The 12,443-nt window shown below is 43.6% G+C and overlaps 1 protein-coding gene across 13 annotated transcripts in view; it reads left to right on the forward strand.

The window, feature by feature from the left end:
* Nucleotides 1-10,702, forward strand: part of RBM6 (RNA binding motif protein 6) — a 105,136-nt gene extending 94,434 nt beyond the window's left edge. For 12 of the 13 annotated variants that reach the window (XM_049640501.1, XM_049640507.1, XM_049640504.1 and 9 more), the window contains 8 exons: nucleotides 149-234; nucleotides 781-927; nucleotides 1,998-2,093; nucleotides 3,269-3,529; nucleotides 5,247-5,321; nucleotides 6,524-6,621; nucleotides 9,583-9,712; nucleotides 10,453-10,702. In XM_049640501.1, coding sequence (XP_049496458.1) covers nucleotides 149-234; nucleotides 781-927; nucleotides 1,998-2,093; nucleotides 3,269-3,529; nucleotides 5,247-5,321; nucleotides 6,524-6,621; nucleotides 9,583-9,712; nucleotides 10,453-10,578 — 1,019 coding nt within the window. In that variant the 3' untranslated portion in view covers nucleotides 10,579-10,702. The remainder of the gene's footprint in view (nucleotides 1-148; nucleotides 235-780; nucleotides 928-1,997; nucleotides 2,094-3,268; nucleotides 3,530-5,246; nucleotides 5,322-6,523; nucleotides 6,622-9,582; nucleotides 9,713-10,452) is intronic. The other variant, XM_049640500.1, reaches the window with a different exon arrangement.
* Nucleotides 10,703-12,443: the final 1,741 nt, after the last annotated feature.

Raw genomic sequence — 12,443 nt, forward strand, 5'->3', positions numbered from 1 at the left:
GGGTGCTCCTTCAGAGAGAGCACCATCTATGGGTTCTGCACCTGTTTGGGTTGGCCAACCCCATTCTTGGGTTGTTCTTGGTAAGTTCCCAGCAAGGGCTTCACTGGACAAGGACTAACTGACATTGGCTTGGTTTTGTTCCCACTAGCATCATCTGACTGCTACATATATGATTCTGCTACTGGCTACTATTATGACCCTTTGGCAGGCACTTATTATGACCCCAACACTCAGGTGAGTTTTTGGTTGGTTTACTTGGTCACTGATTCTTTGGAGAAAAGTACCTGTAATTTGTTACTGTGAAGATTTTTTTCCCTGGATTTTCTGGTTGCTCATTACATGAAAAGTGACAATGTTGAAATTTATAGAAGTTTCACTATTTCTCCATTCCTGGCAGCTGCTCTGTTACATTGTCTGTACCTCATGTCTAGTCGGGTGTCTTTTAGAGTCCACATGTTATATCATGTTGTATTTATTGAGTTGTGTTCATTCAGGATTTAAAGATGGTGACCTTTCTGTTAACTGTTGCCTATATGGAAAAGCAATGCTTTGTGGCATTATAGGTAAGAACAGTGCTGCTCTTGGAAAAATGGACAGTGAGTGGTCTGGATGTGTCCTGGCCCCTGGAGAGAGTTTCTAGATTGTTTGATGTGGTCTCTTCTTAGGCTTGTGAGGAAGAGAGCCATTCTTTCCCCTAGAAGGAAACTTGCTCCTTAGACCTAGAATTAACCGGGAAAGTGAGACATTCTGCAGACTTAACAGTTTGTAACCGTATCGCAGCAAGAAGTCTATGTGCCCCAGGACCCTGGGTCACCTGAAGAAGAGGAGATCAAGGAAAAGAAATCCACCATTCAAGGAAAGTCAAGTAGCAAGAAGGAGGCATCTAAAAGAGATGGCAAGGAGAAAAAAGACCGAGGAGTGACAAGGGTAAGAGGGCTTTTGAATCTGCTCTTTACCAGATAATTACAGATTCAAATGAAGGAGTCCTAGAGGAAATCTGGGGTTGAAGAGACAAGTGACCAAAAAAATGCCAGTAATCCACTTGCCTTTTTATAGGCAGTGGGTAACTCTTTCACAGTCATAAAAATCATGGCTGGTAGAACGAAGTGGCTGAGTTCAAATCCTAACACCTGGGCTCCACACAGTTTCACTCTCCTGTTCCCCCTCTTCAGTGCTTGATGTTTCTGTAGGTCTAATTGTGGTAAGGCTACCAGTTTGTGTTCTCTGCTCAGTTTATATTTGATCGTAAGTAGCTTTTCCCTGGTTCTATAATACTCTTTATTATTTTAATGCCTGTATGGTAAAAAAACTCACAGTAAAACTGTACCATCATTTTCTTCATCGTTCCTGCATAATTTGTCTCTTCTTTTTAGTCTTATTCTGTTGTAATATGCATCATTTAGTTAGTATTTTATTTCTCCTTCTAAATTACTTCCTTAGGATAAATTTTCAAAATGGAAGATGTTGAACATTTTTGTGTCTCCTGACATAGAGCCAGATTAGTTTCAAAAGAATTCTATTGATTTGCCCTGGCACCAGTTAAGCATTAGTGAAAATGATGAGTTCGCTTGTGGTTCAATTCATAACTTACTTTTTTTTCCCCTTCTAATACTGCTGGTTGTTTATCTAGAGATACAGACAGAGAGAGAAAGTATGTGTGTGTTTCTGAGAACCTAGACTTCTGCTTTGGCACTTATTCTTTCTAACAGTATTCCCAATCATTTGTAAAATGAGGATATTAATGCCTATCTGGAGGGTTGTAGTAAAGGCTAAGGATGACAGTGCATAAAAATGCCTCATCTGGTTCCTGACATATAGTGACCACTCCATATACACTGAATGTTATGTTTTTAAAGGCTTTTTTATTTTGAAAGCATTATAGCAACATTACAGATACTTCACAAATTAGGAGGTTTGGAAAATCTGACTAATTTCAACAGGGTTAACTCTTAACCAGCTTTTATGAGTATCATAAGAATTATCATGGGTTTGATCAGTTTCAGGAAAATGCCAGTGAGGGGACAGTCCCCCCAGAGGACGTCTTTAAGAAGCCCCTGCCTCCCACTGTGAAGAAAGAAGAGAGTCCTCCACCAGTAAGACTAAGCCAAGGCCCTGGGCTGAGAGGCTGGGGCTGGTTCCATATGAGAAAGGAAGTTCAGAGGCTGATGCCTCACTTTGGTGTTGGTCCTTTTGTTCCCTCTGTCTCACAAACAAGGACTTTTCTTGAATATGAGCATGAGATAAATGTTCCTATCTGCTAATAGGGATATAACTGGAGAATCAGAGGCAGTTTATCTGTCATCTTTCTTTGTACCCTGTGCCATTCCCACCAGACCAAGGGAGGACCTGGCCCTTTTTAAGTTATAATCTTGGTCTTGTTAATTCTTCTTTTCTAAATGACCCAGGAAACCCATTTCCCTGGCTCCATTTTTTCCTGCCTTTTTGGTGCTGCATAAGAATCGCAGATGGGGAATGCATGTATGGTCATTTTGACAGTTTGCCTGCCTGGCCAAAGTGAACAGTTCTAAACTTGGTACCCATTTTTTTAGATGCATTAAAGTGATGGTCTCCTCCAATTGCAGATGATTCTGGTTAAATGTAAATATATAACAATAGTGGCCATGCTTTACTTTTATTTTGATTGATCATAGGCCACTGATCATGCATCATTATTTCATAGTTCCTATAAACTACTGGTATATATTCTTTGCCTGCACCGTATTACTAGTACAGTTCATTGTAGCATCAGTCCTATCCATGCCTTTGCCTTTGCCTTTGCCTTTGCCTTTGCCTTTGCGTCACTCAGGAGCTGTCTACCTGAGAGTTTATCCTTCATTTGCTTTTTTAATCCTCCTGCTAAATCCCTTTTGCTATAGGGGTTACTATAGCCTTAATAAAGTTTATCTTTCCTTTTCTGCATGGGTTACAGTGACTTGGGGGTTGTTGCTATCTCTTCCTCTTTGTAACTCGTAACTTCCATGTTTATGTCAGTTCCCCTTTCCCTTCTTTCTCTTCACTGTTTGTTGCTAGAGTCACCTCTAACGGAACCTTTGTGGTTTTATCTCAGTGATCAAGGAGAAAAGTCAAGCTTAAACCATGTTGCCTTCCATCTGGGAAGGAGCAGTGCGGTCAGTGGGCCTATTTTGAGCCCACTGTTCATTATTCAAACTAAAAGAAGAAATGAGATATACCCATACTGGAATATTCAGAAAACAGGCCCCACAATATAGATTGAAGTTAGTCTTAATCTCTGGCCTTCTCTTTCCAGCCTAAGGTGATAAACCCACTCATTGGCCTCCTGGGTGAATATGGAGGAGACAGTGACTACGAAGAGGAAGAGGAGGAGGAACAGACCCCTCCTCCACAGCCCCGCACAGCACAGCCCCCACAAAGGGAGGAACTGACCAAGAAGGAGAACGAAGAAGACAAACTCACTGATTGGAATAAACTGGCTTGTCTGCTCTGCAGAAGGCAGTTTCCCAACAAAGAAGTTCTGATCAAACACCAGCAGCTCTCAGACCTGCACAAGGTATGGGGAAGGGGCTCTGACCTTTCAGACTTTGGACTCTTACTATCAATGAGCATCACAGCCCAATTTCAAAATGAATTGTTCCTCCACCTTTTGTTACGAGTTGCTCTGCATTAAGGCTGTGCTCACCTTCCAAAACCTCACTTTGTAGACCCCAGGCAAGCAGCATGGCTGGGATTGGGACACCAAACATGGAGGCTGCACTGAAGACAGGAGGAGAGGGGGTCGTGGAGTAGGAAACTAACTGGCTGAGTTTCTCATCTTAGCTCTTCCATTAAGCTAACAATTGGACCTCAGATAATCCCCTTCTCTTCTGTGATACTTGGTGCTTCACCTGGTTCTGTCTAGCTCTGATACTGTGCAATTTTCCCTAAAGGTGGGTCACATTCTGCCACCTCTTCATGTGGTAAAACACCTATAAATCATGGCACGACATCTGTTGTTAGGGTGCTAAACTGACATACACTGGCCCTCCCCTGCAGTCTTCCCATTTAGATGTACTGACCAAGGAGCCAAATTCTGGACAAAGAAAGCCCATAGACAGACCCGTGTTTTCAGTATAAGGTGATTTATTTCACACTCCTTCTCTAGCAGATTTGCTAGAGCCAGTGAGGAGATTGGATTTCAACTTTCCCTTAGTATAAAACCCAAAGTCTTATGTAGCTAAAAGCTGAGAAACTTTGCTTTTAGTAATAAGCACACCTCTTCTCCCAGCTGCCTCAGTGGAGGCTCTGCAGAGTTTCTATGGGGGTGAGAGGCTCCTGACACTCCCTGCAACAGATTACTTCTCAAGTCCCTTTGCCTTTCTAGAATTCTGAGTCATGAGACTGACGCATTTAAATTCCAGCTCTCTGGGGGTTCTTGGCTGGCTCAGTTGGGTAGAGCATGTGACTTTTGATCTTGGGTTCATGAGTCCAAGCGATATTGGGCATAATTTTTAAAAAAATAAAAGGGTAAATCATTTTTTTAAAAATAAAAATAAATTTAAGCTGTCTAATGAAAATGATATTAAATGCCTAATGTCAGGAAAGAGGAGCCAGAAGTCTGGTGAACTGACCCTGGGACCGTGGAAAGTGGACTGTAGTACTTTTTCCTTTCCTTGCAGTGATCCCAGTGCAAAGAATACCCTGTCCATACAAGAGATGCTCTGGACACCTCAAGTTTCTTATATGTGCCCGAGGGTATTGTGTAGTAGAGCCATGCTTAAGACGTGGGGGACCCTCAAGGAATACAGGACTCTCAGAGCAGTCTGTTTGTTCCTTTAGGAGCTTGGGTTCTCCTTTTCATATTTCTCTGAGGGTTTGAAAAAGTGAATAGTGCCTGAGAATGGTGGTGGGGGGCAGGTGGTATTAGGCAGAGCACTTGTTGGCATTTCATTTTCTTTACTGGTGTGCTCAGATTCCCCTCTGTCGTAATTTTTACCATATAACCCAGATTTGTGTTTTCTGTGTTTTGGAGAGTAGTAGAATAAGGTCTCTCGTGCCACACCACATAACTAATCTGTGTGACAAGCCAGCAATTGAACTTGGGGTCTCATTGGTGAGCCTAAAGCCAGTCTAGCTAAGAATTATTGCTTGCAGAGTACACTGATCATTCAGGAGAGTTGGTCAGTGAAAAAGGAGCCACAGTCCTAAAGCAGCTATTGGGAAAGGCCTAGAAACACTTTCTAGGGCCACTTTTTCTAGACCTGTACTCCTAGAACTTTTTCTCTTCTCAGCAAAACCTGGAAATCCATCGGAAGATAAAACAGTCTGAGCAGGAACTAGCCTATCTAGAAAGGAGGGAACAGGAGGTAAGCTTTGGTGACCTGTTACTCCCTTGACCCCAACCCTTTATACTTTCTGGTGTGGAATTTGTAGGCTGTGCTGAAGACACAGAATGAAGAGGCCCTAAAAGATGGTATATACATTTATCAGAACTCCTCAAACTGGGAGTGGCTCAGTCACTTGAATGTAGACTCTTCATTTTGGCTCAGGTCATGATCTCATGATCTGTGGGTTTGAGCCCCGCATCAGGCTCTGTGCTAACAGCTCTGAGCCTGGAGCCTGTTTCAGATTCTGTCTCCCTCTCTCTCTGCCCCTCCCCCACTCACGCGCGCTCGCTCTCTGTCTCTCTCTCTCTCTCTCTCTGTCTCTCTCTCTCCCCCCCCTCAAAAATAAGTACTAAAAAAAAAAAAAAAACTCCTCAAACTACATTAAAATGGGTGCAGTTCATTGTTTATAAATTATATCTTAGTCTATTTTTTAAAAGTGGTGTTAGTTTAGGGTCTCCAGATAGGTCAAATAAATGCATTTCTTTCCTGCACAGCTTTTAAAATCAATGAAGGAGTGTTGGATAGGGCTGCTGAAATGACATCTTTTACTATTAGAGGCTAGGTTGGAGGAAGTAGTTTAGTTTAGAGCTAAATGGACTTGCTGCCTAGATCACATAATTAGGCAGACTCACCTACACAGCCGCAGGCTTCACTGACCGGGCCAGGTCTTATGTGACCATTAGGAATCCTCCTTTGGAGTTCTACTGGAGAGCACCTCCTCAGAAGAGGAAAACACAGCTGTGAGTCAAGCACAGTAGCTCATTCTTCTCAAATTTACCAGTTGGAGAAGCCACTGCTTCTCAAGAAGAGTATTTGAAGTAGCAAGAGATTCCAGGAGTTACCAGTTGAACTCCCTTCACATTAGAAGGAATATCAGGAGGGGCGCCTGGGTGGCTCAGTTGGTTAAGCGGCCGACTTCGGCTCAGGTCATGATCTCACGGTCCGTGGGTTCGAGCCCCGCGTCGGGCTCTGTGCTGACAGCTCAGAGCCTGGATCCTGTTTCAGATTCTGTGTCTCCCTCTCTCTGACCCTCCCCCGTTCATGCTCTGTCTCAAAAATAAATAAACATTAAAAAAAAAAAATTTTTAAAAAAGAAGGAATATCAGGAGTAAAGTGAAGCTTCCCCACTACCCAACCCCCTTAGATGGAAATCTCAGATCTTTTATTCTGCTTACCAACAGGGAAGGTTTAAAGAAAGAGGAAATGATCGCAGGGAAAAGCTCCAATCTTTTGACTCTCCAGAAAGGAAGCGAATTAAATACTCCAGGGAAACTGACAGGTAAGCCGGGAACTTTTCATTCAGCCTAGGCCGCAAGGCCTAATGGCGAAACCATCTTTCTCCAGCTGTGCTGCTTTTTCTTTTAGGGGTAACTGAGGTTAGTGGGAGCAGATTCTGTCTGAACTCCTTGAGCATAAGGTTCACTCCAGCCTCTGACCACCTGGCTTTACTCGGGAAATATGTATGTTTTCATGGAAGATGCCTGGCTGCTTAGCTGCTTGAAGCCAGGGCTGGAGTGGCCATGGCTGGTAACTCTTTCTCTCCTCATCAGTAATGCTATGCCTCCTATGGACCTGATAAGAACGTCACCGTCTCAGGCTTTTTCTCTAGGGAACCTCCATTCTCACACATAGGCACTGAATGGATAGTCGGCTGCTGATAGACGTACATGATCTCTAGATTCATGTGCTTGTTTCTAGTCTGATAGTCCTGAGTCGTGAGCCCAGAGTTATGTAGAATTTGTTGATAACCCATTGTGTACAGGTACTGCACTAAGCGCCAGGAATACTCAGGTGGACAAGACATATATTATCCTTGACCAACTGAACATAGGACAAGGAAGGTTTAGGTGATGCTGTGTCTTGTACAGCAGACATAGAAATCCAGTGGAGAAGGAATGGGCATTTCAGTTGGAGGAAACTGCATACACTGTGGATGAAAGTAGCTTGATGGAGGGGCGCCTGGGTGCCTTAGTTGGTTAAGTGGCCAACTTCAGCTCAGGTCATGATCTCGCAGTTTGTGGGTTCGAGCCATGCATCGGGCTCTGTGCTGACAGCTCAGAGCCTGGAGCCTCTTCGGATTCTTTATCTCCCTCTCTCTCTGCTCCCCACCTCCACTCCTGCTCTGTCTCTCCACCTCTCAAAAGTAAATAAACATTTTAAAAATTAAAAAAAAAAAAAGAAAGTAGCTTGATGGAACTGGACACTGGGGATATATGGCTGAGTGACAGATGAGGCTGGCTCAGTAGACAGAGGCCAGTTCGTGAAGTTCATACTCCTTGAACACCATGCTCAGACTTTGCCTTAGGGCTGTGGGAGGTTATGAAATGATTTTAAGCAGGGCATTGTTCTGGTGAGACTTGAACAGGTATATGTGTTGGTAGGTGAAAGAGCTAATAGCCAGGGTAGGTTATGAACATGGGAATGGGGAAGATCACTGATGGAGAAAGGCCCCAGAGAAGAGTTGATGTGGTCTGGGGCTCTGGCATTCCACTTATTTGCTGACCACCCACAGTAAGAGATTTATTTAATCATGGCCCAATAATCATGTGTGTGTAAGTACCTGAAAAAGAAATCTTCATGAAAAATACTTCCTAGGGGCACCTGGGTGGCTCAGTCAAGTGGCCTACTCTTGATTTTGGCTCAGGTCATGGTCTCATGGTTCATGAATTCGAGCCCCCGCGTCAGGCTCCATGCTGACACTGTGGAGCCTGCTTGGGATTCTCTTTCTCCCTCCCTCCCTCCCTCCCTCCCTCCCTCCCCCCCTCGCTGTCTCTCTCTCTCTCTCTCTCTCTCTCTCTCTCTCTCTCAAAATAAATTTTAAATAAACTTTATTTAAAAAATATTTCTTTACTGTATGTAATAAAACTCTGATATTTTTATTCTAGTTTTTTCTGTTTGCGTTCTTAGGAAATGCTAAGGAAGGACCACTTAATCAATGTAACACCCTATTAGGTCATTCTCCACAATTTGAAATATACTGGGCTAAGGCAATGGTAAAGGGGTCCATTAGGAGAAGGAAGAGCACCTTAGCTCTGAGTTAGTTGGGCTGGGTGCAGGAGGACACCCTTTTGTATTCTGGCACCAATCATACCACATTCTACAGGTTCTCTTCCTTCTTAGTCTTCTCTCCTGCTTCTCTTGGTTTTCTGGGAAATTCCAGATCTTCTCCAGGACTCTGCCCTCAATACTTTTATTCTTGCTGCTCCACCCTCTTGACGTGGACGGTCTGAGGTACCCAAAACCTCAGCCATCACTAACAGGCTAACAGGTCCTGTGACTCCATCCCAAGGCCGTTCAGGTTTCTGGGTGCAAAATTACCCTTTGTATTTACCTCCTGGGCATGTTTTTTTAGAGACCTCTTAGGGTCTTCACATTAAACAATTACTCAGTATTGTATCATATATCATACTCCAGCCTTGCTAAACCTGCTGTGTTCCTTTTTCAGAGTAGTAACGTCACTGCATCCTGGTCTACCTGGTCTGACCCAGTCTTACTCCTTTATCCCCTATGTTGTTACTGGCCACATCCCTAATTAAGCTTTGTCCCCCTTTCTAGCTCACCTCCAAACTAGACTCCTTACTCTCAATCTCTGTTCTTCAATCCTCAGTGTACTCTCTACCCTGCCACCAAAACCATCTTTATGAACAGAAATCTCTAAAACACACTTTTTTTGTGAAGGTATACCTTGCTTAGAGGGAGGCCTAGAGTTCAGGTGTTGTGTTGTTTTGTTTTGTTTTGTTTTTTGTTTTTACCTGAAGGATGCAGTCCAGAGTCATGATTGAGCATGACGTTCAAGGCTACTTCTCCTCTCCTGGACAAATTGTATTCTTTCACTTCTTACTTGTGGCCTCCTTTCCTCTCATGCTTTTGGTCCGTTCAGATGTGCCTTCTTGTTGAAATTCATCATTTTTGGTGATACACCTTCAGAGTTTGTGTTTTCTCTGCTGTTTCCATAGGAGATATCTCCTGGTGCCACATCCATGGCTGAGCTCTTCAATGTGTTATAAGCATCTGTGGACATACTATCCTCCTTATATCCTTCCCCATGAACAGGGTCAGGTCTTGGTCATCTCTGTACATCCCCAGGACAAACCCTGTTGCATAGACAGTAGGCACAAAAATATTGTTTAAAATACTTAAGAGGAAGCAAATCTGAATCAAGAGGACAGAGGTTTCTATTAGGCTCACAAATGGTCACTTTGTAAGTGTTGGTGTCTAAGTATTTCTGCTGCTTTTACAGTGATCGTAAACCTGTTGGTAAAGAAGGTATTGACAGTAGCAACAAAGGAGGCTGTGTCCAACAGACCACTGGCTGGAGGAAGGGGGCAGGCCTTGGATATGGCCATCCTGGATTGGCTTCAGCAGAGGAGGTGAAATGGTTTCCATCTTGTTGGGGGTGGCATGAACCTGGAATATACTTTCTCTCACTTTGGCTTGGAGCTGTCTTTGCCTTTTAGCTAGGCTTTCTCCACTGCTGGTGAAGGACACGAGAGCTGAAGGAGCCCATCAGTCTTGATTGCTGGATTCTAACTAGGCATTCTGGGCCCTTTGTAGTTTGGTTGGGAGTGGGAATGGGGCTCATCTTACTCTTACATGGAGTAAGATGGAAAGTATGGGAATCAGGCAGTTTGAGACTGACAGATCGTGTGGTGAAAAGAACCAGGGAACCCATAATAAAAAGTACAGAAGCATCTCTGAGAGGCATTGTCATCAGAGGAGTTAAAATGGCTACAATTTAAGGAGCATGAAGTTAGTTCTGTTCCCATGAAGGGCTTTGCCCCTCATATTTCAGAAAGAGAAGAGAGAAAAGGTGATAGGAGGGAACATTGCCCATTTTGTGTTCGTTTGGTTCCCCTCTGAAACACCAGCTATAGGAGATAGGAGACTGGTTTCCCCTATGTCTGGTATTGAATCCTGTATCCTGAGGCCATAGCTCCACTGCCCTCCTTATTCATCTTTGGGTGTTTTTTTTTTTTTTAATTAATTGAACATTCTAAAAAATTCTCCTATATACTGCTCTTTACTGGTCCAGAGATGCTTGTGATCAAAGGCCAGCCCTGAGGCTAATTAATTCATAGAGCTCACTTCATTGTTTGTCTTTGTGTTACAGACTGAAGGCCGGATGAGGGGGCCCAGTGTAGGGGCTCCAGGAAGAACCAGCAAGAGACAGTCCAACGAGACTTACCGAGACGCTGTGCGAAGAGTCATGTTTGCTCGGTATAAAGAACTAGATTAAAGAATGGAGGAGAGGCAAGTCCCATAGGACACAACCTCCTTCTTGTTTTGTTTGTCCGTCTCCTTTTGTTTTGTTACTGTTCTTGCTGCTAGAACTTTTTTAAATAAACTTTTTTTCAATGTGATTTTTTTCGTTGTTATACTTTTCTCCCATAGATGGGGGGGGGGGGGGGGGGGCTTATGGTAGGAGAGAGAGTGTGCCTTGGTGCAGCCCATTTGAGGTGACATTTAAATGGCAGCAAGTGCTACCATGAGCCCTGGGATACGGCCTGCTGTCAGTGTGAGTGGAGGCGTTGCTGTGACCTTTGAACTTTAACTTGTGTGAGTACTGTCAGGTTTTTAAAGTTACTTCCTGTATCTATTTAGTGGAAATAGCACCTCATTAAGTCCTCTTCTGACTTCCCTATTTTTGGGATAGGGGCAGTGTGACAGTTCTTTTTCTGGGGACCTGCTGGGTGCTCAGTGCATCACAGGTACGATGACCACAATGAATTGGCATAGTAAGGATTATCACTGGGACGCCTGGGTGGCTCAGTCGATTAAACCTCTGTCTCTTGATTTCAGTTCAGGTAACGATCTCATAGTTCTTGAGATCAAGCCCTACATCTGGCTGTATGCTAGGAGATTCTCTCCCTTTCTCTCTACCCCTCCCCTTCTCACTCTCTCTCTGAAAATAAATAAATAAACTTAAAAAAAAAAAACAACTCTTCTACGGGAGGCCTACATGGTGCCGCTGGAGCCACCACCGTGTCTCTAGTGATCCCTGAGAAGTTCCAGCACATTTTGTGAGTACTCAACACCAATATCGATGGGTGGCAGAAAATAGCCTTTGCCATCCCTGCAGTTAAGAGTGTGGGGCTCATGATATTCTCATGTGGTGTTGAGGAAAGCAGACATCGATCTCACCAAGAGGGTTGGAGAGCTCACTGAAGATCAGTGGAATGTGTAATCACCATTATGCAGAATCCACACCAGTATAAGATCCCAGACTGGTTTTTGAACAGACAAAAGGATGTGGAGGCTGGAAAATAACAGCCAGGAAAAAGAATTGTCACTACCCTCCAACCACTATCCCAGATTTTCTTTCCCTCCATGGCTAAAACTCTCCAAAGAGGTATCTTTGGACACCTCTTTTTTTTTTTTTTTTTTTTTTAAACATTTATTATTAAGAGACAGAGCATGAGCATGGGAGGGGCAGAGAGAGGGGGAGACAGAATCCAAAGCAGGCTCCAGGCTCTGAGCCATCAGCACAGAGCCCGATGCAGGATTCAAACTCATAAACCATGAGATCATGACCTGAGCCAAAATAGGACGCTCACCCGACTGAGCCACCCAGGCGCCCCTAAGAATGTTTTAAGAGCCTACTCTGCTTGTCACTGGGGCTTATAGCAAGGTCAGTGTTGGTCTTTGTGCCTGTGGGAATCAGTGTACTGAGGAAGATTGACACTGAGCAATTATTGACATGAGAGAATGAGTACAGCAAGCTATTGATAGCATCTTCCCTGAAGAAAGTGTTTAAGCTCAGACCTCAGACTTTGTCTGGTTTTGTTTTCTAGCTTTATTTTGCCACTTTAAGGGAAATACTGCTATTGGAAATAAGGTGTAAAGTATTCCATATATTTTTAAGGCAGTACTTTGGGTATTGATCAAAAGTAATAATGGATGTGAAAGGTGTGTCTGTCACCCTACAATGTCTCTGGGCAGTTCCCTGAGCCTTTGATCAGGATGCCAGCTACATAAGGGCAAGATCTTGGGTAATTTTCTTTAATACTCTATTCCTAGGGTCTAACAACAGTAGGCACCCAATAGATGAGAGAATAATGCCTCATGAATAATACTAGTTGAATCCAGTTTGGATTGCATATC

Source organism: Panthera uncia, chromosome A2, assembly GCF_023721935.1.
Source record: "Panthera uncia isolate 11264 chromosome A2, Puncia_PCG_1.0, whole genome shotgun sequence".
In the NCBI taxonomy this organism is placed as follows: Eukaryota; Metazoa; Chordata; class Mammalia; order Carnivora; family Felidae; genus Panthera; species Panthera uncia.